General features: G+C 52.3%; 5 protein-coding genes across 10 annotated transcripts in view; 1 reads left to right on the top strand and 4 right to left on the bottom strand.

The window, feature by feature from the left end:
* Positions 1-4,967, bottom strand: part of Rassf1 (Ras association domain family member 1) — an 11,115-nt gene extending 6,148 nt beyond the window's left edge. The window contains exons 1-3 of one of the 4 annotated variants that reach the window (XR_003709920.1): positions 4,376-4,967; positions 1,733-1,839; positions 1,016-1,118 (exon numbers count right to left, since the gene is read on the bottom strand). Coding sequence is in view for 2 of the 4 variants with exons in the window: in XM_028756851.1 (XP_028612684.1) it covers positions 1,733-1,839; positions 4,376-4,625 (357 nt within the window). In the remaining 2 variants the exon portion in view is untranslated. Of the gene's footprint in view, positions 1-1,015; positions 1,710-1,732; positions 1,840-4,375 lie in introns of those variants that run through there. The other 3 variants (XR_003709921.1, XM_028756851.1, XM_028756852.1) reach the window with 3 other exon arrangements.
* On the bottom strand, positions 4,918-8,952 carry Zmynd10 (zinc finger MYND-type containing 10). Of its 2 annotated transcripts, XM_028756856.1 has the most exons (12): positions 8,703-8,952; positions 8,341-8,449; positions 7,442-7,558; positions 7,301-7,354; positions 7,047-7,184; positions 6,851-6,939; positions 6,659-6,759; positions 6,186-6,358; positions 5,844-5,969; positions 5,639-5,760; positions 5,396-5,521; positions 4,918-5,302 (listed from the first exon to the last, which is right to left on the bottom strand). In XM_028756856.1, the coding sequence occupies exons 1-12, from the start codon at positions 8,792-8,794 to the stop codon at positions 5,227-5,229; spliced, it is 1,323 nt and encodes a 440-aa protein (XP_028612689.1). In that variant the 5' UTR covers positions 8,795-8,952; the 3' UTR covers positions 4,918-5,226. The 2 variants fall into 2 exon arrangements, with proteins under 2 accessions (XP_028612689.1, XP_028612690.1); XM_028756857.1 differs by lacking the exon at positions 6,659-6,759 and having other exon boundaries at positions 5,190-5,302; positions 6,186-6,438.
* A 1,575-nt stretch (positions 8,953-10,527) lies between these two features.
* Nprl2 (NPR2 like, GATOR1 complex subunit) lies at positions 10,528-13,696 on the bottom strand. The gene is made up of 11 exons (XM_028756853.1): positions 13,452-13,696; positions 12,924-13,015; positions 12,677-12,845; positions 12,411-12,519; positions 11,932-12,068; positions 11,742-11,839; positions 11,579-11,615; positions 11,373-11,466; positions 11,178-11,295; positions 10,828-10,970; positions 10,528-10,743 (listed from the first exon to the last, which is right to left on the bottom strand). The coding sequence occupies exons 1-11, from the start codon at positions 13,527-13,529 to the stop codon at positions 10,676-10,678; spliced, it is 1,143 nt and encodes a 380-aa protein (XP_028612686.1). The 5' UTR covers positions 13,530-13,696; the 3' UTR covers positions 10,528-10,675.
* A 45-nt stretch (positions 13,697-13,741) lies between these two features.
* Positions 13,742-16,362, top strand: LOC114612005 (cytochrome b561 domain-containing protein 2). 2 transcript variants are annotated; one of them, XM_028756854.1, is made up of 4 exons: positions 13,742-13,870; positions 14,257-14,410; positions 14,865-14,902; positions 15,529-16,362. In XM_028756854.1, the coding sequence occupies exons 2-4, from the start codon at positions 14,284-14,286 to the stop codon at positions 16,030-16,032; spliced, it is 669 nt and encodes a 222-aa protein (XP_028612687.1). In that variant the 5' UTR covers positions 13,742-13,870; positions 14,257-14,283; the 3' UTR covers positions 16,033-16,362. The 2 variants fall into 2 exon arrangements, with proteins under 2 accessions (XP_028612687.1, XP_028612688.1); XM_028756855.1 differs by lacking the exon at positions 13,742-13,870 and adding an exon at positions 13,951-14,174.
* A 1,148-nt stretch (positions 16,363-17,510) lies between these two features.
* On the bottom strand, positions 17,511-22,178 carry Tmem115 (transmembrane protein 115). Its single transcript, XM_028756767.1, has 2 exons — positions 20,790-22,178; positions 17,511-18,304 (listed from the first exon to the last, which is right to left on the bottom strand). Exons 1-2 carry the CDS (start codon positions 21,638-21,640, stop codon positions 18,103-18,105), a joined length of 1,053 nt encoding a protein of 350 aa, XP_028612600.1. The 5' UTR covers positions 21,641-22,178; the 3' UTR covers positions 17,511-18,102.
* Between the last annotated feature and the right edge of the window lie 2,878 nt (positions 22,179-25,056).

Here is a 25,056-nt window from a genome sequence, read left to right as displayed (position 1 = left end):
AGTGGTATGGAGACAATCCCAGGGCCCTGCATTGGATCTAAAGTCTGGACTAAGGTTTTGGAGGTGTCAAGTAGCAGCCCACCTGTAAGAAATTTGTATTGAATCTCACCTACAGCATCACAGACAATTCCATTTTCTTGGCTCAAATAAGGCGTTCTAGTTCACTGCTGCTAAGTTTTCTAACCTTCAGTCTCTGTCTCACTTTCCTGACTCGCCGGCCTCTGTGCTGTTCTGCGGGATTCCGGCTCCAGAGCAAGTTATCCAAGCTTGGTGACCACAACCATGATATTCCCAGAAAAGTCTGATAATTTGGGCACATCTAGACTTTTTGAAGAGGTTCAGCTGCCCTGGTACCACACTTTCGGGCATTTTACAGTCTTCCTGCTCCTATGGGTAAAATGTTCCTAATGCTTAAAGTCTAAAGCAAGGCCCTCTTCCTATATTCCCCAAACCCCTCTGCACAGTTCCACCCTGGAGGGAAGAAAGATCGGGAAATTGTCTACATTCCAGCAGCTGGTGTCAAAGAGTTGGGGACTTTGCTGGCTGATCCAAGACCGCATACGACAGGGACAGAGTCCCCTCCCAAACTAACTTCTCACTTCCCGGTGGACTCCTCCTCCACTTCCTTATTTCCCCCAGGGAGGGAGTGGGAGCGCCCAAATGTGAAAGCAAGACGCCGGTTTGGATTGCGAGGCTGGCTTTAGTCATGGGTGAATAACACCCGCCTGTGGTCCACCCTTCAAGCTTCAGAGTTGCTTCCCCTGGCTCAACCGGTCTGTGACTGCAAGGATAGGCTAGCCTGGGTACTCAGTACCATCGCGCTGGAACCGGGCTTCTACTCGGGACAGAAACCCCTACATACGTTTCCCCGTTTTTGTCTGGACCCGCGGAGAGGCTCACGACGGAGAGGCGGGGAGGCTGCCCATCAACTAACTCTCCAGGCCGCAACTTACCGGCGAGGGGCGGGGTTCCAGCGCCCGCCCCTCACCCGCCGGCGGCACCCCCGGGCTCCCACCTGGTCCCGGCGCGGCCTGCGGACCAGCGAGGTACGCGCCGTGAAGTACTGCTCGAGCTCCGAGTCCGAGTCCTCTTGGCTGCAGTAGCCACTGCTGGTCGTGCTGCTCCAGGTCATTTCGAAGGAAGGTGTTTCAGCCTCGCCCATCGCCTTGCCCGCCCGATCCCTAGTCCACTGCGTGGGGAGTCTCCAACCACCGCCTCGGGCGCGTGCGTGCGTGTGAGCGTGTCAGTTCGCGCTTGCGCCGAGGCCAGCGCCGCGCGGCAACCGTTAGGACTGAGACGTAGACAGCCCGACTCCAGCTCTGGTGTGGGGCGGGGGGGCGGTTGGGGACGTCGAGGGGCGGGGACACAACGCTACAGCTCGAGGAATGACCTCATCGCAGAGGCATCTCAACTCGGCTCCGCCCCTGAGGTCCCGCCTCCCAGCGGGCCGGGGCGTGTGCGCATGTGCACCGAGGTTGCCTCAGGGCCGGAAGCGGGGGGTGAGAGGTGCGCGTGCACCCAGCCAGGGCGCGCCTTCGCGGCCAGTGGTTTGTGGGCTGTAGATTTGGTGTGGAGTCAGCGCCTGACAAACCTGCGAGCAAAACTAGCGTCTCCAATGCCGGGAAATTGGTAATTGGGATGTTTACTGTGCACGGCGTCGGGATTAACCCCGAACACCTCCGCTGAGCCCCGGCTTTCCTCCCGGCCCGCCCTTTCCCGACCCCGCGCTCACCACGTTCGTGTCCCGCTCTAGTGCAGAGTCCCAGCCCAGGTCTCGGGGCCCGCAGCAGTCCAGGCAGACGAGCGCGCGACAACGATAATGGCAGGTGAACTTGCAGTCTGCGGAAAGGGCAGGCCGTGAGGTGGGAAGTCCGGCAAAGTGACCCACTGACTGAGGGAGCCTCTGCCCGACAGTTTTTTGGGCTTGACTGGCCTTTTCTCAAGCCGGGTTACCGCCCATTGCTACACAGATCCTAGAGTCCTGGGTTAGGCACCTCTGGACACTTGCTGGAATGCCTCAGGCGGTTAGAGATCCAAGCATGCTTAACTTGTGCTTGCCTTCGGCAGAGCTACTACTGAGCTTTGCCATTAACTTGAAATCAATGGCATTTAATTTACGACTTCCTGTATTTGTCCTCTGTCCTGGTTGGGTTTCAGACTCTCGACAAACGGCAGAGGTGCCTATGTAACGCATCAAAGCAGACCTGGCCTCCGGATTCTCCTAGCATCCCTTAGTCCATACGTGTTGCAGGATATAGCTAGCACAGCCCGCCCTTTACCCTGAACTTTTCAGCCCAGGGACTGGGCTTCCTCTCCTCCAAAGGCTCTTACCTATATAGTCAGACATTTGTGCTCGCTTCTCCCTCTGTCTCTGTCTCTCGCTTGATCTCTCGCTCGTGTGCATGTGTGTCTGTGTGTCTGCCTGTCTGTCTCCGTGTCTCTTTCTGTCTCTAGATTTCTTTCTCCCTGCGTGCACATCCTCTTTCTCCCCATTCCTCCGTGTCTGCATGGCGACTTCCCTAGCCTCCTTCTTTGAGATCGGTGAGTCTGCTGCTCCCAATAAACCTCCTTTCAAACTCTCTCTCTCTTTTTTTTTTTTTTTTTAGGTTTTTCGAGACAGGGTTTCTCTTGTAGCCCTGGCTGTCCTCTGTAGACCAGGCTGGCCTCGAACTCAGAAATCCGCCTGCCTCTGCCTCCCAAGTGCTGGGATTAAAGGCATGCGCCACCACTGCCCGGCTTCCTTTCAAACTCTTGATTCGGCTTGAATTGGTTTATTTCTTCGGCTGAAAAAAAACCTATTAGTCTCCACTTGTTTACATGACTCTATTTTGGTTTTTGAGAAAGACTCTCATGGAGTTCAAGTTAGCCTCAAATGGTAACCCTGAACTTGGTGATCCTCCTGCCTCTAACAGCCCCAGTGCTAGGATTGTTGGCACTTGCCACAATGTCCAGTGGACAGGTCTAACGTTTTGTATTCTGTTCCCATGATCAGGACTGTTAAATCCCTCAGTTTCTGCCTGCTCCCCGTGACTCGCAGGGATAGCACCCTCTGCCCGCATTCCCTCCTCCCTTCTCTGGCTCCTTGCCAGCAGCCCCTTTCTCAGTTCTATCACGGTCCAGGTCTTGTAGTTGATGTTCCGGTTTCTCACCTGGGTACTGTCCCAGCTCTGTCTACACTCATCTGATCCAGATCCCAGGCAGCACTGGCTTGCTTCAGACCAAATCCTACGTGTAGTGCCTTCACTTTAATGTCTAATGAAGATTTCAGATGACCATGACCAAAATTCCATTTTTTCCCACTTCACTCCACCCCAGGGTTCCTATCTCAGCAAGTTATCACTGTAAGCCCAGTTTGGAGCTAAACCCTACATTTGTCTTTGATTTCTTATCTCCCAAACTTGCTTCTTAGACAGGAACTTCAGAGCAACTTTCTCTGTGAGTGTTGAAATGTCACAGCTCCTGGTTCCGTGTTGCATTCTGTCACAGACTGCTGTGCTAGCTGAATTTGTGACGTAGTGAATGGGATGATCTAGAGGCACGCACAGGCCTATAGTACCATCCTTAGATTCCTATGTGGCCCACAGCACTGATTCTTAACTCAAAACTATACATCAGAACTTGGGAGGCAGGAGCAGGTGGGTCACTTGTCACAACCTGGTCTGCATAGAGCGTTCTAGGCTGCCTAGTGAAACCCTGTCTTAAAAAACAACCAACCAACCAACCAACCAACCAACCAAATAAACCAAAAAACCAGAATGCCTAAACTGCACTTTCAACAATGGATTCAACAAGTCTGAGAGGAGAGGTAGGCTCGAGTGACTGGAGGGTATAGATTGTCCTGGGTGATTCGGTTTGCTGGTAATTCTTAGGTCAGAAGGACCACTCACTGTGCGTATGGCTGTACCCCATGATTTAGCCTCTGCATCCTTGACACAAAACAACCTTGACGGAAGTTTCAATAGAATTCCTACTTACAAGGAGCCTAACCAAGGTTCTACCTTTTTCTGGTCCCCTATATGTGGGAGAAGTCACCCAGGAATCTAGAGGGGGGCACAGTGAGCCAATCGTTGGGAAGAGGCGGGCCTTGGAATGTAGGCTCAGAGCACTGTAGGCACAAAGGCTTTTCAAGAAGGGCCCAAGCACTTCAAAGACAAACTTAGAACCAGCACCTTGTTATTCACAGACAACTAACTCTGCCCTACTGTGCACGGACGACAGAGTGTGACAAGTGATAAACCATTTTCTCAAGCACTCTCCCTGGTGGAGCAAGGTAAGCAGATCTGGTCTGCAGGATCGTCACTTCTGACCAGCCCTCCGCTGCGGCTTGCCCCGCAACTATGGTGCTGCCTTTGACCTCCCGTTCGCCGCTACTCACGCGCGCACTGTAGGCCCTTGCGCACGACGCCCCAGATGAAGTCTCCACAGAGGTCGCACCACGTGTGCGTGGTGGGCCCTGCAGGCTGGAAGCGGTGGCCACGACCTGGGACATGCTGCTGTGACGGATTGCGTGTTGTGCCCGGCGCGATGCGCAGAGCGTTGGCACGCTCCAGCCGAGTACGGCCTGGACCGATGCGCCCGGACGGTGCCAGCTCGCGTAGTTCAATGAGTTCTGGCTCCGCAGACATGGCCCGGTCAGGCCGGTGCTGTAGCGGACTAGCAGCTAGTGAGTACCGAGCGGGCGAGGCCGCAGGGCGGGCCGCGACTTCGGCACCGCCCCCAGGATCAAGGCAGGGCGGCGGGAAAGAGCCGAGGAGGACGCGCTGGAAACCCAGCGGAGCCGACCTTGTGGACTTGTGGGCGGGGCACGGCACAGGGGTGGACCCTTTCAAAGAGCCCCTTCCCAGTCTTTCCGTCCAGTCTTCGTCCCATCGCCCCTTCTTCCCCGCCCCCAAGGATGACTGTAAAGCGCCGCACTGATGCGTTTCATGAGTCCGCTTTATTGTGAGAAAGGAAGAGGGTCTCCACATCCGGCCCTTGCTTACCACCCTCCCCCCCCCAACTCTGTCTGCCAGTTTGCTGATGCTGTGGCCTGGTCCTGTACGTATTCGCTGGGTGGGGCAGGAAGTGAAGAGCCTTAGCTTGTGTGTGGTGGTTTGCAGCTCTACTTGACTCAGCTGTGCTCCTCACCAGGGAAATTGAGGTCTGACAGGGGCCAGGCAAGAATCTCTGAAGCTCAGAGTCACGTTCTGGGTGCGCTCTTCTGTCGGCCTTCAGCAGCTATGGCCTTCACTTGGCTCTGTCACCTTGGGCTGCTAGGACACATGTCTTTCCGTGCTTCTCCCAGTGCTTGACTTGACACTCCCTGCAGCGGGGTGGGTTGTATGACAATGACAGGGCTTGTGGGAAGACCCAGGGTCGGAGCTTAGGGAGAACTAAGGTCCCAGGATCCCCTCACCTGCAGCAATACCACACATTCTGGCATCTGGAGCAGCGCTTGGAGGCCTCAGCATTGCAGTAGGCACAGCGGGGTCTCTCCGGAGCTACTGCCTCTAGGACATCCAGCCTGTAGGTTTCAGCCCACCTGGGGGAGGAGTCAAGAAGATCAGAATGGACCTGGCAGGTAGGCGCACAGAAGCACTCTGTGACCTTCCCCTTCTTCGTCCTATGCACGTGACTTCAGCCACTCAGTGGACTTTACCTCTGTGCTTGTTGACGAAGATCTTTTTCCGAGGGGCTGAAGACGTGCTGAAGCTGGTGCTTGGCGATAGCCTGCCATTTGCCTTTGTTCTCTCGCTCCAGCCGATCCCAGATTTCCGGGATCTAAAAGAGGGTAATGGAGACAGGGAGGAAGGAACTGGAAAGGTAGACCGTGGTCCCAAACACCTAACTTTCTCAGGGCTTACCTGTTCTAATACTAGGTCCTTCTTAGGGGGCTGGGTTTCAACCAGGGACAGGTGGGCCAGGAAACCCTTCAGATCAGCCAGGTTGGGCAGCTGGTCAAGCAGGGTGTCAGTGAGGAAGGCCTGAAGCTGCAAATTATCCAGGGAAGGCCATTGGGAAACTGTTCCTAGCCGGAGGGCCAAGAGACAGGAAGCCCTCAAGTTGGACTGAGAGTACTTGGAGGGTTTGCATCTTAGCAGCTCCCCCACCCACCCACCCAAGCCCAAGTTGTGGAAAGAAGACAGGGATAGGTGGGGATGCTATGTGGGGGCGGGGCTGATGGGGAGGGTCTTTGAGTTGTCCACCTTAAGCAGCTGTCCCTTAGCAAAGCTTGTGAGGCAGTAACGGGCTCGGGCCTCCGGGCTGAGCAGTAGATTGTACAGGGCAATCCATACTTGCCCATCCAGCTTATTCAGCCTTTGCTGCTCTGAGGGGGCCACTGTCTGCCATCGGCCACTCTCAAAATGCTGCAGCTTGCCTGGGGAGGAGAAGCAGCTCACTGGATACAGGTGTTGTATTTTCTTTGAGAGTGTGTTGTCCCAGAGGACTGTCCACTGCCTGGCAAGTTTAGAAAGCCTGGGCCACCAGACTTGTTGCAACAAGGTTGAGTTTTCAATAAATGACTCACAGGACTTGTCTGCCTCAGAGTCAACATCTAGTCCCTTCTCTGGTGAGGCATCCCAGTATCCCCAATGTGTACGCTGCACACTTCCATTGATCCTGAAGGATGTTCTAGAAACAGCCAGTTATGTCTTAGGCAAATGGGGGAGAGCCTTACCTCCTTCCTGCCGTCTCCAGGGACTGTGTTCTAGCAGTTCCACCAGGAGGCAGGGCAAGTTGTGAGTCGTAAGCATTCGGTTCAGTGTGCTCAGGGAGAGGCTAGGGGTAGGGTAGAAGGGTGATCAGCAGAGGCTGTGGGCCAGGACTCAAAGCCCTTGATTGTGTGCCCCGGCCCTGGAGGGTGGCCCACCTATCCACACAATCTGTGATGTAGCGAAGCACAGAGAGGGCTTTCAGGGAGATCTCAAATTCCATCATCTCCGCCTGCTTCTGCAGCTCCTGATGGTAGGGGTTGGGGGGCACAGGCATACAGTATTCACTCTGCCTGTAGAGGCTGGAGAGAACTCACATCGAGATTTTGCTAAGTCCAGGAAACCTTAGCTTACTTGCATAGGGGTACTGTCCAGGGACCGTTCTTCTTCAGACAGGTCACCACTGCCTTTCCGGGCCACTAGAAGTATCAGCTTGCGGTGGCAATAGTCTACTAGGTCCAAGACCTTGTCATCTGCAGATTCACACACCTCCTGAGGGGGTTCAGGGAGGGAATATTTCTGGGGTTTGATGCCCTCCCTGACAGACATATCCCACTAAGCTCTGGCCTGCAGAGAGTAGCCTCTTGCAGGGAGAGTGACTCACTCACCTTGTGGAAGAACACCGTCTCTAGGAGATTGATGATGGAAGCCTCATGGTGTACCTGTCGAAGAGGACGGGGCTGGGCTGAGAGGGAGAGGTGGGCTGTATGCTAGTTCTCATGGCTCAGGTCCAGGAGGGCCCAGCTTACCACCATGTATATGGGGAAGGTGTTGTGAGGCTTGAAGTCCTCCAGCCGGCACAGCACGGGGAAGACCTTCTGTTTCCACATCTCCACCGCGATCAGCTCCTCCACCAGCGTTGGGATCTGAGAAGGGCAGGGGTTTATATGGACCTGCCTTGGCCTCCCAGCTCGTCCTGGCTTTAGACCAGCTTAAGTTTCCAACTCTCTTGGGTTTCCACTGAGTGACCTTCACTGCCCTCTTGCACTGTACCCCCGTGCCCCCATCCAGGCATCTCCTGCTTTAGGGCTGCTCTCCCTGTCCATACTCTGGTCTTTGTCACTTGGCTTCATTCCTACTGAGGACCTTTACTATGCCCTGTTCCTAGGCCAACCCCTGCTACCTAGCTCGCTTTTCTCTTGTGGGGGGGGGGGACTAGCACCACCCTTGGTCCATCCTCCAGCCAGGCATCTGTCTTCCTGGCTTCTCCTTTCTGCTCTGTGTCAGAAAGGCTACCTTCCCCATTTGGAAAGCCTCACTTCTTCCTTAGGATCTCTTTGGTCTTTGGTCTTACAGTCAGTTCAGGCTCATATCAGCGCTTGAGCAGTTCCCCTGGAGCCTAGGATCCAGGAAGGTCTCCCTAATTAACCCTCACATCCACTCAGGGTACAATAGGAAATGTAGCCAGGTACAGTGAGGCATGCCTGCAGCCCCGACACTTGGGAGGCAGAAACAGGAAGATTATGAGCTAATGGCAGTCTGGGCCATTAGCCCATAAGATCAACACCTTATCACAAAATAAAACAAACATATTTTTCTCTCCCTCTTAGGAATGACAGGTGTACCAGGCCAGAAGAAAGAACAGGTGCCCAGTGTTCCCAGGAAGTACAGTAGGAAGGCAGAAATCCCGCCTGGGACCTGGCCATACCTTCCCGTGTGTGACCAGCAGTTCCTGGATGGGCTCAGCCTGGCTGACAGTTGCATCAAGGATGGCCTGCATGTTCAGCTTCTCCAAGTTCTCATGCTGTTTATTCCACCTGCCCCCGAAGGGATGTTTGTACATTGGGTGTCCAGATGTGCCACGGGAGTGAGAATGGGGCTGGATCCTACTAGAAGCCTACCATGATCCTGTCCTGGGGCCAGAGGGGCATCGGGGCCATACCCTTCTATCTCAGAGAGCTTTGCCTACCCACCTGGAGACCCCTCCACACTAATAACCCCTCCTCCAATGTCAGTTCCAAGCTCCTCCACTAAACGAGCAGGTGACTCCACCTGTTGCAGCTGCCTCACCCGTCAGATCCCATTTCCCGAAGCTGGAAGCTGCGCAGGCCCCGCACCAGCACCTCAGCCTCCCCAGGCAGCAGCAGCTCCAGGTCACCCATGCCAGGAGCAAGATTCCTTTGGTTTCAGGAAGCAGTCGGAATACGGAAAACTGAAACACTTAGGACGACAGAGTCCACCGGCCGGACCAAAGTCTTGGGACCGGACAGTTGCTAAGCCGTTGAAGCGTGGGAGTCCTCGTCGCCATGGAAACGAGGGAGCTTGGCGCCTGCGTAGTTTTGTCCCGTACCACTCTTGCCACGCCCACCTCACCGCCAATAAGCAGCCCCAGACGCGAGACCCACTCGCCACACCTCCCCAGGGCTTGCACAGCTGTGAAGTAGCTCTGGATCCTCACCAACTCCTGCAGCTGCACTGTCTTAACCCCTCAATAGGGCAGCTACAACAGTCTCAGCAGCCGAGTCTTTCATTATTTTGTTTTACTTTATGACACAGGCTGGCAGGGAACTTCCTATTTATACCAAACTGGCCTTCAAGTCAAAGAGCTCCACCAGCCTCTGCTCTGTCTCTTTAGTGCTGAAACTGAGGCATGTGTTACCATGCTCAGGCCAGCAGCCAGTAGTCCTAATGATGTACACCTAACATTCCTCCCTCGAGCACCCAAAATACTAGACTGCAGCGGCTTGCCAGCTGCTCTGAAGAACCTACCTCTCACCCTCTCTTACCCCGTGTTTCATTTTTGTCCCATTCTCTTTTATTTTAAAACTATGTTTGTGTGTGAGTCACCTCGCCAGTACCCCCTCCTCTTTCTTTGAAACAGGGTCTCATAGCCAAGACCAACATGGAGCTTACTATAGAGCCAGGGCTGGTTTACATTTTTCCTTCTTGGTCAGCTTCTCAGGTGTTGGGGATTCAGGCGAGCCCCACTGTGCTTATTTTCCACGTTCCAATCTCATGGACTTTCCCCGAGTTCCTCATACAGGCTTTTTGAGATAGGGTCTGACTATGTCACCCAGGCTGGCTTTAACTCTATGTAGTCCAAGCTGTCCTTGAACTTGAAGCAATTCTCTTGTGTCAGCCTCCTTAGTGTTAGCATTACAAGCATGCGCCACCACGTTTGCCCTTGCCTTATTTCTTCTGGAATAGTCTTACTCCTTCCTTGGCAATCTAATACACAGCAATTTTTGCTCCTGTTCCAATATATTATATCCATCTTACCGGATTCTAGTTCTCTGTCGACAGGCCAGAGCTGTGCTTGTAGCTGAGTACTTGACTGTCTAGCATGCACATAGCCTTGGCTTCAGTCCCCAGGACTGCATATGCGGGTGTGGGAACATAAACCTATAATCCTAATACTCAGGAAACCAAGGCAGGAGAATCAGAAGTTCAAGCCAGGAAATTCCAGGCCAGTCTGTGCTATATAAAAGCCTGTCTCAACTCCGCCCTGTATTCACCACCAATAAGACAAAAAACAAACAAACAAACAAAAAAACATTAAAAATCTAGGCGTGGCCAGGCGTTCCACTGCCTACCTTTAATTCCAGCACTTGGGCGTAAAGGTAGTCAGCTTTCTGAGTAGGCCAGCCTGGGCTACGTAGTGAATCCCAGGTCAACCACAGTTACACAGTGGGACCCTGTCTCAAAAAAATAAACCTCCTTCCCCCCTCAAAAACAAAACAAAACAACCAAAACTAACCAAACAAAAAAGCCAAAAACCCTCGGCTTGTTTAATTGCCATTTTTGTCCACTAGATGGCGCTCCAGCCAGCCCTGGCCAGTTGACATGGCTTTCACATTCCCTGGTCTCTAGTTGTTGGCTGAGGCAATACTCAATATTCCAGAGGATGAAATGTATGACTTTATTTACAAAACTGAGGCTCACCCTCCAGACCATATGTACTAGCCTACTTGTCTAGCCCCTGTGGACTAATGAGGGCTTGCTAGGGGCAAGTAGCCATAGTAATATGCTCCGGTCAGCCAGCCTCACTTCCAGCAGATGATGATGTTGGGGTCATTTTCTAGTCGCTCGTCCAGCTCATGGTAGCTCATGCCTAGAGGGTGTGAGCATGGCAAGGTTATCAGCCCTGGCATGGCCAGCCAGCCCTCACCTCACCCAGCCTGCCCTGCCTGTCCACCTGTCTTGCAGCAGATCTCATCATAGCTGTGGCAGCCTGTGTAAAGCCGGGCAGGGTGGCTCCGTTCCTCCCGAGACACTCGGACTGGATACTTCTGTAGTCTCCGGATGAGGTTCTTCATAAGCCCAAACTGGATTAGCTTCCTGAGTGATTGCAGGGGCAGAGAGTTGACATTCCAGACGCGCTAACCCTTTGGCTTGTTATGGGCTAGAGAGGTCTTCAAACTCCCCATCTGCCCGGACTAGCAGGCTACACACTTGTACGCTCAGGGAATCCCCTGCTTCCTATTTGACTCTTCCAGAGAGACCCAAGACAGTCTAACCTGCCATGCCTGAGAATGCCTGTCTGACCTTTCATCAACATGCTGTAACTGCTGGGGGTGGCGGCCGATGAGGTCTCGCACCGTGGTGCCAGGGCTCAGGCTGCAGTATAGCTGGAACACATCTCGGAGACTGGCCCTTTTGTGCCCTGTGGGTGGCAAGGTAAGTCCTACTCGGTCCTGTCCTTCCCAGATGAGCCCCCCCACCCCCAGGGACTGCTATTACCTTGTTTGGTGACGTAGGACAGACATGCCTCCTGCAGGGACTTGTCATCGACCAGGTCCTGGACTTTTGGCGTTGGGCAATACACATTGGAATACTAGAACACAGCAGGGGTCACAAGGGCCTGAACGATGTGCTTGGGAGTCTGGCTTGATCTGGCCCAGCCATATGGTTCACATCTTACTTAACTGCATCCCAGACTCACCTACCTGGAGGATGGATACCAGTGTCACAACACCATAGTACCTAGGGGGAGAAGAGCTCTGCTTAGCTTCCAGACGCCAAGCCTTCCCTCCCTCACATTCAGTGTCCTTCGGCTCTCCCCAGGCTGGTGGTTCTCTAATAGACATTAACTGTATCTTCTTCACTCACAGCAGGTTCTGAATGGCAATGCGCACCAGGTTGAGCTCCACGTCTGCCTCAGCAGAGATCTTCTGGACATGGCGAAACCCATCAATGTAGGGCAGGATCTGTACAGAGCAAGGCAGGGCCAGCAAGGGTGACCCAGGGCCAAGGTTGTGGACAGCCCAAGGAGGTAATCCCTAAGAGAGGGCTGGCATACCTGCTGTGTGGTAAGGTCCCACTGAGAGCTGAAGAAATCCTCTTTGTCCTTTGTAAAGACAGGCACGTCATACTCCTGTGCGACAGGAGGGTCAGGCCGCTGCTCAATCACCTTCAAGTGGATGGTGTTGGATTCATCTGCAGGGGACCCCACCCGCATCCTCAGTGCCATCGTTTCCAAGGGACCCTCAATTACTATCTAAATCTCCCAGCAGGACCGGAGGTGGATCGTGGGAGGATCATTATTCCTCTTTTACAGAGCGAGAAACTGAGGTCCAGAGAGGAGGACAGATGTAGCCAGGAAGTAGAACTGAAAAGTTCTGCTGGCTGCCTCCCCAACCCCAGCCCCATTGTACCCTAGACCCTCAGACGTCACTGTGTCAACCCATGGCTATTTCTAGCCCACCAACTTCTTTAAGAATCTCCTCCTCCTCCTCCAGTGGCTGTGTTCATCTGCCATCCTGGCAGAGGCGGTCATACCGATGGGTAGAGTGCACCGGCCAGAGGCGTTTAGTTCTTCCAGTAAGATGGTCATGATGGGCACTAGCTTCTGCTTGCTCTCCTCAGTGGACACGAAGCTGCTTTCAAGCTGGATAGAACACGGGCAGCATAGTGAGTGAGGAGACCCCAAGCTCCTGGCTGGCAGCACTCTGAGCTAGTTGCTGCAGCCTGGGGGTTAGAGAGCCAGGAATTCTCTTCCCAGCTGTGCCCACCACTCACCCACCCGTGCCCATCTTGCCACAGACCTCCAGTGTGGTCAAGTAGCCGGCCAGCTTTTTAACAATGGGTTCCAGGGCACATGTCTTAGCCTGAGCGTCACACACAAAGCCCAGGTTGAAGAGGAGAGCGTTGCGGCTGTACTTCTTGTGTTCAATGCACACGGGGCAGCCAATCAGCTTCTTCTCCATGGCTGTGCTGGATGGGTAGAACAGAGTCAGCCTGCCCCTCAAGCCAGGCTGGGACCCCTCTGCTCCCGCCCAACTAAGGCCTCACACGGTGATGAGCTTGTTCTGTAACTCGGGCTTGGTGATGATGTACACCTGGACAGTGTCAAACAGCTCTCGGGAGATGAAATCTTCAGGGACCTGGAGAAGGCACGATGAGAGTTCACTCAGTGGACATCCGGATTGGGTGGTTTTTACATCCTGGCACAAGTCCCTTTACTGTTTTCTTTTCCTCATCCACCCAGTAGACTACTTTGTGCACCCAAATACATGTTATGTGTTGGCAAGCTTCCTTGGCTTCTCACTATTCCCACTACCTGGAATACCCTTTCTACACCCACCTGACTTTTATATATCATATGTCTTAGTCCAGTGTTTCTCTTGGGTCATCTAAATCTTCAAGAGACCTAGCACCTCTCTGAAACCTAGAGCTCAAACCAGAGACCTGGATCTGTGTACCCTCAAGGAATCTGTGAAAGGAGTGGCATGCGTGGATGAACCACAACGCCTCCAGGGAGCCAGCTGAGCTCCAGAGAGCATCCCTCCCTTCGTCTAGTCCCGGCAGTGTGGAAGGCACCTGATAGGTAATTTTGGGTCCCAGCGTAGGGTGGAACTCGCTGAAGAATATGCATTCGATGCGGCAGCTGCTGCCCATGGCGCTGTCTGGACCCAAGTCTGTAATCCTTGTTTTTCGTGTGATGGTCGCCTCCACCCCTTGGAATACCTGTCAAAAAAGAGAAAGAGGCCTGGCTAGGTCACACAGGTTTGTGAGCACAAACCAAACGACCCGTCAACTCAACGGCGCCTGCGCAGGGCGACTCAGGGGGCGTGGCTGCCGCTGGATGGGATGGGAGGGGGCTTGTCCCAGGAAGTCTTGAGTGGGTATGCATCGCACCCGGAAGTGAAGCGCCTCCGTAACGGAGCGGTGGCGCGGCCGACGGGCCGGAGGGTCCAGTTTATTTTGGAAGAAGTCACTGCGTCGAACCTGAGAAGCAGGTGAGGAAGGCAAAATTCTACGGTGGAGGTACAGCGTGCCAGGTGCACATGGGGAGGCAATGTGCAAAGAGATTCACGCTTAGGGAGGAAAGCAGCTGGGAAATACAATTCCCGTAGTGCTCCACGCCTTCCGTTCCGGCTAACGATGACGTGCTGCATTCTGGGACTTGTAGTCTTCCTCCTCCCACTTGGAAGGTGCGATCAGTACCACTTCAAATACAGGTGTTTGACAGGTAGACTCTGCTAAGTTGTGATTGTTGGTGCCGGCATTGCTCTGCTCCTGTCATAACTTCTCCGGGAAAAGGTGCCATTCCTGCCCTGAATTGCTGTCCCCAGTGAGAGGCGTGGACAGTGGGCACTCTTGCCAACACCTACGATGCTTTCAGGCTGTGCAGCTATCGGCTGGGCTGACCATGGCCCTTTCTGTGGAGACGGAGTCGCACATCTACCGAGCTTTGCGCACTGCCTCTGGGGCTGCAGCCCACCTTGTGGCGTTAGGCTTTACCATCTTTGTGGCTGTGCTTGCCAGACCTGGCTCCAGTAAGTAGAATTCATAGTCGACTTATGGTAAGGGAAAAGCCACTTCTCTTGGGGAATAGGGGGCAGTAGAATTGATGGGTGTAACTCCTGGGAACAGGGTTGGCTGGCTGAGGAATATTCTGTTGAAGGTATTTAACGTCCCGGGTAGAGCAGATTAGTGTGGGGACTTTGCCAGCCTGGCCAAGCTTTAGAATACATGGCTTCTCCTTCTTTGACTTGGCCTTTCATTCCTGACTTATGGGGATGCTGGAGGGAGCTGCCAGAGGAGTGGCAGAGAACGCTTTCTGTCCCAGGAAGAGACTAGGGGGTGGGTAAGATGAGCTTGTTACAGGAAGGGGCTCCCATTTGACACTTCCTTAGGTGATGGATGGGCTGTCCATATCCAGCCTATAAGAGACCAGTATGCTGGTTTCTTTTTCCCTCAGATCCATGAGGCATCCTCTTCTCATTCCAGGTCTATTCTCCTGGCACCCCGTTCTTATGTCTCTGGCTGTAAGTAGTGGGTCTGGGTTGCTTTTAGGGGTAGAATGTGGGTATGGGTGGTGACCCTTAGAATCCTTGAAGGCATTTAGTGCTAGTTTAGAGGGGCTGCATGTTCCCACTACTACTTCTGACGTATATCCAAGGCTTGAAAACAGTCTTCAAGACCCAGGACAAACAGGCGAAGCTCAACCAAGCACAGAACGGAAGCTTCTCACCTCCGGCTAGGTAGCTGAGAAGTGGCATTTGGAGGTAGCTCTGTCCCTAAAAACCTTAATTTATGGCGATGTATCTAACTGTCCCTGAAACAGTGCGCCCATGTGGCCAGCTCCTGCCAAGAAATTGTATCCTGCCCCGTGGGAGGAAGACAAAGCTTGTGAATCATTTATAACTGCCAGGTCTCAAACCTTGTTTGCTGGGTAATGTAGCAGAGGTGACATTTCAGAAAAGCACCTAGGAAGAAGTCTGGAGTGGCAGCTCTCCCTAACTACTCAGGGCAGCTGTTTTGTACCACACAGGGCCTTCCACTGTCTCACCTAATGCAGCATTTTGCCCTTGGGGGAAGGGAACGGAAGGGGGCTGCTCCATGGTGGAGGGTTAACTGCTCAGAGTTCACTTGAGTTTCTCTGTCTCCTCAGTTCTCCTTCCTAATGACGGAGGCACTCTTGATGTTCTCTCCTGAGAGTTCACTGCTGCGCTCTCTCTCACGGAAGGTCCGAGCACGCTGCCACTGGGTGCTACAGCTGCTAGCCCTACTCAGTGCTCTGCTGGGTCTAGGTCTTGTTATTCTCCACAAAGAGCAGCTTGGCAAAGCACACCTGACCACTCGACATGGGCAGGCAGGGCTATTAGCTGTGCTGTGGGCAGGTCTGCAGTGTTCAGGGGGCGTGGGGCTGCTCTACCCCAAGTTGCTGCCCCGATGGCCCCTGGCAAAGCTGAAACTCTACCATGCTACTTCTGGTTTGGTGGGCTACCTGCTGGGCAGTGCCAGCCTTCTGTTGGGCATGTGCTCACTCTGGTTCACTGCCACTGTCACTGGTGGGGCCTGGTACCTGGCTGCGCTGTGCCCCATCCTCACCAGTTTGGTAATCATGAACCAGGTGAGCAATGCCTACCTGTACCGCAAGCGGATCCAGCCATGAGTGCTTGCCAGCTGTCAGGATGCCTGGAGCTGCACCTCAGCAGAGGACCAGGAGTGGGAATCTGTTGGACTCTCACAGCTGACTGGGTGAGGGGACATTTCAGGTTACTAGGGCACTCAGGGGTACATCTGTGACATTTTTTCTCCTCACGCTAGAGTGTCTCCCTTTTCTTGCTGTCAGCCCAGGGGGAGCATGGATCATGTGTCTGGATGAAATTGGAGTTGCAGCAGTCTCCCCAGCAGCCATATAGCTTATATTTGTACTGGTACATCCAGAAATCATGGAGAAAAAAAAAAAAGTAAAATAAACAAGCAAACAAACCCCTGAAAACCTGTTGGGAACAGCACAGAGTTGGGGATGGTTCTTGCTAATGCATCGCTGTGAGAAAATATCAGCTGGGTAAGGTGGGGACCCTCCTCATCTGGGGGTCCTCAAAACCTGCTGGGAAACTTCCTTGTACACCCAGTGCATTGGGAAGCTACATGTGGACCGCACAGCTGTTTCCAGCTACCTGTGCTGGAGTCTGGAGACTATGGCTAGTGACAGGAGATGGACTGTGTCCACTGGTGTCACAACACAGGGCACAACTTAGGAGTTGAACCATGGTCAGTTGTGGTGGCGTGTGGATCTCTGTGAGCTCCAGGCCATAGTAAGACTCTGTCTCAAAAAGGAAAAAGAAAGTGGAATCATGAACAAGAAAAACTTGCTTTCTGTTTTTGAGACAAGCTTTCAAGGCTCCCAAGTGGGCTCTGAACTCACTATGTGGCCAAGGATGATACCCTACTTCAGGTGCTCCTCTTCCACCTCAGTGCTGGGACTTTAGGTGTGTATGCATGTACCACATGTGTACACACCATGCCCCCATTTACGTAGTGCTGGGACTTAAACCTAGAGCTTGAAATGCTAAGCAAGTGCTCTATCAACCAAGCTACACCTTCAACCCCTAGTTTGTTTGTGTTTTTTTTTTTTTTTTTTTTTTTTTTTTTTTAAAGGTTTTTTTTTGAGACAGGGTTTCTCTGTGTAGCCCTGGCTGTCCTGTAACTCACTCTGTAGACCAGGCTGGCCTCGAACTCAGAAATCCGCCTGCCTCTGCCTCCCAAGTGCTGGGATTAAAGGCGCGTGCCACCACCACATGGCTTAGTTTTTGTTTTTTTTTTTGAGACACAGATTATAGATATGTGCCACCATGCCCTGCCTAAGCCAACACCTAATGATGGAGAGGCCTTCAACTGTCAGGTCCACTGGCTCAGAGTCTTTCTAATAGACTGAGAAGAGGAAAAAGAAAGGGACTAAGGCGATGGCTCAGGCGAGACTACCCAGCAGCAGGCATGTGCTAACAGACAAGAGGTGCTGACAGTGGGATTCTAGCCAGGTGGAGGTGCCATGGAACTGAGCCCTAGGACCCAGAAAACACATTTAACTTTGCATTTGATAAAGATGAGAGGGCTGCACAAGATGGCCTGACGGAGCCCAAGAGCCACACCTCAAAGAACTGCTTTATTGATACTGTGAAGCTAGGCCTGGTGGCCTGCTCAGGTGGTCCTGTAGAAAATACCTGGGAGCTGTGGCAGTCCCAGCACGGTCGTCACTGCCACAGCAGAAGGGCACAAGAAACCCTGATGTGAATGCAGTCTGGGGGTGGGCAGGGATGTGCAGACCCACACTGGCTGGGTCCCCAGAACTTTTTTTTTGGCAAATACAAATCCTTGCCTTGGCTCAGGGCTGTTGGCAACCAGTTTCAGATGTAAGGGCTGGCCCAGGAGCCGTGGCACCAGTGTCCCTGCAGTCACTTCCTTGGTGAGGAACTGTACCTGCTGAGGTACAATCTTACTGCAAACAAACGGGGGTCTGCATGGGCTGATGCTCAGAGGCCCCGTACCTGGCATTGTGGTTGTCTGGAGTCGGAACCAGGTAGCAACAGGGTCCTGCGTTAGTGTTGTTGAGACACAGCAGAAGGCCACAGAAACCCCCAGCAGACCCTCTTCCCTCTCCTCAGAGCACCCAGTGCTCTGCAGTAGCTGAGAAGGATTGGGGAAGGCATGGGAGTCGGAGAACTGCACTCAGAGAGGTCTAGAGTAGGGGAGCTGCCTCCAAGGTGATGAGACTAGATTCTGAGACAGTCCCCATCCCTGGGGGTGTGGAAGCTGGTTCCGAGGGCAGAGGACTGTCCGTTTTTGCTCCAGCTTCCTCTTCGTCATCATCCATGCTGGGCCAGGCTGACTGATCCTCCACTCTCTTCAGCCGCTCATTGAGAGCCTTCAGGGCCAGTTGCCTGGAACCAGAAGAGAAAAGGCAGATTACACCGGGTTTGGGAAACCAACATACTCTGCAACCTCTTCAACAAGGCCAAATCCTCCCACCAAAGAGGTTTGCCTCCCAAGTCCCACGTTTCCCATCCCCATGCAGCCTGAGTCAGGATCTGCTTTGGCAACTGGAATGAGGACCTAAGGCCTTGGCAAACCCAAGGCACCTCCAGACTGAGAAGGCTACCTAGATGTTGGCAGCCTACCTACCAGGCCAGCCATCACGGACACTTCTGAGTTTGCGAGCTAAAGACAGGTAGATGTAGTGCTTCTGGGCAGGAGTGGCATGTTTTAGTCCCTAGAAACGAGTCCTGTGTGAGCACTGGTGTCATTTCCAAGGACAGGGTTATTTGCTTTTGTAGTACTAGGGATTAAACCTAAGGCCAGCACTCCACCACAGAGCTGTATTCCCGGCCCTTAAAACAAACACACTATTTTTGTTTTTGTTTTTGAGGCAGGTCCATACTGGCTTCAAGCTGGCTCTGTAGTGCAGGCAGTCCTTGAATCTCCTGTCTCAGCCTCCTGAGTAGCAGGGATTAGAGGCCTGTATCACCAGGCTCAGCTCGGGGAAGAGCTCTTAATGAAGCAGCATCAACTTGCATCACCCTTCCTATGACAATTTTCCTAGAAAGGTTTCCCAAAGCCATCCAGACCTTAGCAGAGCCTCTGTAGGAGAAACAGCCATGTGGGCAGGCCACAGAGAAGGGGCTGCTGTTTCCACAGGGTAGACTTTTACAGGCATTATTTTGAGAAAAGGTGAGAATATACCCTTGGAAATTTTCTTTAGGACACCCAAGAAGTCTCAAGCTGTAGGGCCCAGAATTGGCCTGCAGCATGCCTTGGGTGCTTCCCTACACCTTGGCTACTAGCTGGAAACTCCTTCAAGGAAGATGTGCCCTACACACTGAGCTACCCAGCCTCAGTGGAGAACAAGGTTCTGCGTGTTCAGCACTCTGGCCCACAGAACGTGAAGTGGCCACTCCAGCTGTTGTCTGTGGATCCTGATGGCTCGCCTCTTTGCTACTACAGGTGGAGAAGCCGTCCTGTGGCTTTCCAAGATCTAAAGTTTCTACTACGCCAAGGAGAAAGACAGGAAAGGCAGCAGGGAAACAGGCACTAAAAACCCCAATACACTCCAGGCCTTCCCTGTCACTCCACAGGCTACTCTTGGAGATGTCCTCGCTAGCAGTGACTATGTCACAGGCAGAGACCTCTGTGGAACTCTTTCCTCCTTGTAGCCCTTTGTGTCTGAGAGTGGCAGGCAGTTGGATGACAGTTGTCTGGGAGTTATCACCCACCCCATACGGGCTAACAACCATCAGACTGGGCCAGAAACCCACCTCTTGGGCCAATCCTCACTCTTCTTTTTCTGTCCACTTTCTTGATCCTGGAGAGAGGTTTTCTGAATGACCAGTCAACTGTCACAATTTAAGACTTCTCACTGGGGCAAAGGAAAGCTCTGGCCTAGTCCCACCTGGACAGCTCTAAGGACAACTCTGTCCTTAAAAACTCAGCCCCCAGCCCATTTCCTCTACTAAGGAAGGTCAAGATGGAGTTGTCTTTAGGACACTCTCCCAAAAACTCAAGCTGTAGGGCCCAGAATTAGGCCTGCAGCATGCCCTGGCTGTGTTCCCACACATACCAGCTGGTAACTCCTTCCAGGAAGGAGTCTGCACTCAGCTATACAGACTCAGTGGAGAATAAGCTGAGAATTCTTCCACTGAGGTCAGGGACCCCTTTCAAAGGTGAGCAAAAGCAGGAACTTTTGACAAATGCTAAGGAATAAGGCTGCTGAGAAACTTCCTGAACAGTCTCAGGAATAACAGCGGACACAGAACTGTGGATCTCCTGGGAGCTGGGAACGCTGTAAAGACTCCATAGGTCTCAGAAAGTAAGACCTGAATTCGAAAAGCTTCCTCCTGTCCTGGCTAAAGTGTCCAGTGAATAATGCATTAAAATTACTGATGCTGTATTTGTCGGTAATGCAAAGGTCCCTGACCTGTCTGGTGTGGTCAGTAGGCTCCTCCAGTGGGTCATACAACCTGTCTCCGTTGGTGACACGCCAGGAAGAGGGGTAAATTTAGTAACCTAATCATTCTACATTAAGAAGGGAAAGACTTAAGGACAAAGACATTCTTCCCCATCTCCCATCACAGGAGAAAAGGATCAACAGTTTCTGTCTCTCACAGGACCAGTGCTTAGATCTGAGGTAAGACCAAAGGTAACTGGGCATTCTGTAGACAGGTTAACTGGCCCAAGTTGTGAGATACACATACTAGAGCCCAGAGACCTACATACTGAGTTCCCTCCTCAAGGCCAAAACCTGAATCCTTTTTCTGAAGCTGCCCCCAACACCTGCCTGTAGTTCTCCAGCCTGTGTAAACACCTCAATGGCTGGTTATGTGACTACACCAATAGTCTAGCTAGCCAAGATTTTGGAAAAGTTCCCAGTACCTTCTGCGCTCCGCATCCTGAGGGTCTGTGCCTGGGAGGCTGATAGTGATGGATGACGGCGCTCCCACATCATAGCGCTTCACTGTCTTCTGGCATAGCTTTACTTTCACCAGGAAGCCATGCACCAAGTTCGCTAGCAACCCCACTACCGGTTGCAGGATCTCAGGGAAGAAGGTGGCAAAAGCAAAATGATCAGCCATGTCCCCTCGGCCCCGGCTATGGCGCTGATAGAAGCGAAGATACACCCAACTTGATAGCAGCCCAAAGCCATAGGAAGCCAGTGCTGGGCTCTGGAGCAGTGTGGCCAACCGGAGCAGTAGCAGCAAGGCCAGCAATAGCATGGGAACTACGCTGACGCGGACCTGGGGCACTCGCAGAACCACACAGTCTCCCATAGTTTGCTTGAGGGCTACCAGGACACCACCTAGGAAGCCCAGGGCGCCATGGATACGAATAGTGAACAGGTAGACCAAGTTGAAGGAAGCCATGTAGGTGAGGAGGTAGGCGAAGGCCCCCAGAAGCCCCACTGACACATTCACCACCGAGAAGAAGATGAGCAGCTCCAAGGCTCCCCAGAGGGGCTCCAGTAATCGCCCGGCAACAACCACTGTAGTCAGGCTAATGGCCACGTCCCACAGGTGCTGTTCCATGAGCCCATGGGTGGCCAGGGTCCAGATCCAGAAGTTGGGCGGAAAAAGGTAGCCTGGGGTGACGGCCAAGCAGCCCGTGTCCACAGCGAAGGAAAGCAGATAGAGAAATAGTACCACGGCGCACAGTGCCTTCACCACCACGCTGGCGCTGGCCAGGATGGCCCCCAGATGCTGGCGGGCACCGGGTAGGGCGCGTTGCATCTTCCTGGCGGACGTTGGCTTGAGGGAAGGTGAGGAAGGTGGCCTAGGGGCCTCCCCGGGGCCTCGTTCCTGTTCGGCCCCGACGGGAGGCCCGGACCCGGCTACTTCACTGGCTTCTGTTCCTTGTGAAGGCTCTGGTTCCGGTCTGATCCGGCTGTAGTTCCAAAGCGAAGAGAAAGCAAAGCCTTCTTTCTGGGGACCTGACGTTAGGCCCTGGGTGGCTCGGGCACGCCTGCCTGCCGGTTCCGTCGGTCCAGCGGACAGGCTAGCGATGATCTCAAGGCTGGGCTTCCGCCATCCACTCTGAGACAATGCGATCTGCGGGGACTGGTGTCTTGTCCCGGCCCAAGTCAAGCCCGTTTAGCTTCGGCTGGGTTAGGGTTTTGACTTGACGGTACCTCCTCCCCTCTCCGGGGCCGACAAACAGGGGCGCCGCGCCTGCGCGCCCCCGCCGGCGGCCGCGGCAGTACGCCCTCTGAGCGCTTGCCTTCCGGTTCCTCGGCATGCTGGGATACGGAGTCCTTGAGACCTAGGCGACCAGTTTTTTTCATAGAACCACAAGTCCCAGAAGTCGTGCGCCCGACGGGTCCCCCGTAGAGTGTAGAGGCCAGGGCGCTTGGGAGTTGTAGTTTTCAGTGCTTACTCCTCCAGTTCTTAAGTTAGGGAAGTGGAGACCAGTATCTCTGATGTAGGAAAGCAAGGCGTTAAGTGGGCGGGTTCAAGAGGCAGCACCACCTTGGGCTACACACTTGCTCAGTTCTTTGTAGGAGATTGGCTCTATTTATGACTTCTACAGGTACAGCAGTGTTTTTGTAAGCGGGTACAAAAAAATGTGAACGGTTCTGATGTGTTGTACCAATGCGTGTGAACTAACCAGAAACTCCGTCGTCTGGCAAATGGAGCCTAAGGCGGGCTAGAACCCTTGTTCCGTCATTTGTGGTCAATGTGATATTGACCAAGTTCCCCAGTGTAATTTCACGAACCTTAAAAATGATGATGATGGCAGGCTCTTCCTATCTTAATGATCAAATAAGGCAGCTGCTGTAAACAACTTGCCATCTTGTGTTGGGTGTTCATCCACATTGCCCTTGTTCCAGAGAACTGTAGTTGCTACAAGAACTTAGTTAGGCTTTTCACATAAGGTGGAGTAAGGGTCAAGGCTGTGCTACTTCAGTGACTCTTCTCCCATTTGATTCCACTGGACAGAGAAATAAATCTCCCTTGAGCTGGAGAGATGGTTTAGCGGTTAAGAAGACTGATTGCTCTTCTAGAGGACCCGGGTTCAATTCCCAGCAACCACATGTCAGCTTATAACTGAAACTCCAGTTCCAGGGTTTCTGACACCTTCACACAGACACACATGTAGGCAAAACACCAATGAACATTAAATAAAAAAGATTATATATAAGTCTCTGTATAAGTGCCAGGTTGGTCTAGGCTCAACTTTACGAAGGTATAGTAGCCATCAGCAGGGTGTTTGAGATTTATCTAAAAGTTATTTTATTACATGAGTTGTATGTGTGTCTTTGTGTGTATGTGCCATTAAGTGTGCAGGCCACAGATGCCACAGAATGTCGGGAGCTGGATTTCTTATTTTTTGTTTTTTTTGTTTTTGTTTTTCGAGACAGGGTTTCTCTGTATAGCCCTGGCTGTCCTGGAACTCACTCTGTAGACCAGGTTGGCCTCGAACTCAGAAATCCACCTGCCTCTGCCTCCCAAGTGCTGGGATTAAAGGCGTGCACCACTACCGCCCGGCTGGAGCTGGATTTCTGAGCCACCAAATGTGGGTGCTGGTGGCACAGGTTCCCTGTAAGAGCAGCAAGCACTATTAACCATGGAGTCGTCTCTCCAACCCTGAGATTTTTGTTGTTGTTTTATATCTATATCTATATCTAATCTATATCCATATCTATATATAGATATTACATATTTTAAAACTATGATTAATTATATGACAAGGGACTTTATCATAAAATTTCTTTCAGCTATTGATCTCAGTGCAACTGCCTGTGTGTTCAAAACTACTTTCACCTTTTATTTTTGTCTGGGGTTAGGGTATGCCATATATCAGTGTTTGCTAAGTTTCACTTAGCAAATCAAAATACAGAGTCACTATACAGTAGTGGTTCACACTTTTCAGGTTGATCTCTGTGAGTTGGAGGCCAGCCTGGTCTACAGAGTTAGTTCTAGGACAGCAAAGACTACACAACAAAACCCCCTAGCTTAGAAAACAAAACCAAAAACCAAAAACAAGACAAAATAGAGTCAAATGCTCAGTCAGATTTGATTTTTGAATAAATAATTTTCAGGATAGCTACATCCCATGCCATATTACACACACTCAATGAAACAAAACAACTCGTACTCATTGGTCCCTAAAGAAGCAAGAATAAATTTATTCAGAGTACAGTAATAGCACACATGATAATGATACACTCTCAGTACTAACTGTGGGCCACAGGGGTGATAGTAACCAATGCCAAGAACTCTATTGTTAAAAAATCAGAATCTGGGGCTGGAGAGATGGCTCAGCGGTTAAGAGCACTGACTGCTCTTCCAGAGGACCCTGGCTCAATTTCTGGCACCCACATGGTGGCTCACAACTGTTTGTAACTCCAGTTCCAGTGAATCTGACATTCTCACACAGAAATACATGCAGGCAAAACAACCAACCAACCAACCAATCATTAAAAAATGTATTAGAGTCTGGGTGGTGGTGTGTGCCTATAATCCCAGCACTGGGATGGCTGAGGCAGGAGGATCAAGGCCGTTTATGGTGATACAGTGAGGTTGAAGCCAGGGTGGGCTACATGAGACTCTGTTTCAAAAGAAAGAAAACAAATGAACAAACAAATAAATTAACTGCAAACCAGAACTTACTGGACTTTATCTGACAACCTTACTCCAAACCATGTGTGTTGTCCCAAGGCACAGGAGCTGATTGGGGGTAGGAGAGTAGTTCAGATGTGAGTGGCTCTAGGTCAGCCCCTGCAGAGGACCAAGGGAAACCTCTCCATGGTTTATCCTGGAATGTCCTTTGTTGTGTTTAGTATCCAAGTTTTTCCTCCAGCCAGCCTGAAAGACACACCCACTCTCTTTCTGTCTCTCTGTCTCTGGTGTGTATGTGTGTGTGTTTGTGTGTGCGTGTGTATGTATGTGTGTGTGTGTGCATGCGTGTGTGTGCATATGTGTGCCTGTGTGTGTGCGCACGCGCGTGTGTGTATGGCAGCTGGAAATGAATGTTGGATGCTGTCCTCTATCACTTTCTACCCTGTAGGGTCTCACCATGCAGCCATGGTGGCCTGAAACTCATTATGTAGACCAGGCTGGTCTCTAACCAACAGACCTACCTGCTTTGGCTTCCTCGGTGCTGGAATTAATGGAACAGCACTGTTCCCCACCTTATATTTTGAGAA

The sequence above is a fragment of the Grammomys surdaster genome, unplaced genomic scaffold (assembly GCF_004785775.1).
Source record: "Grammomys surdaster isolate TR1022 unplaced genomic scaffold, NIH_TR_1.0 126131, whole genome shotgun sequence".
Classification (NCBI taxonomy): Eukaryota; Metazoa; Chordata; class Mammalia; order Rodentia; family Muridae; genus Grammomys; species Grammomys surdaster.
The sequence above is the reverse complement of the archived record's forward strand: the minus strand, read 5'-3'. Positions and strand labels throughout refer to the sequence as shown.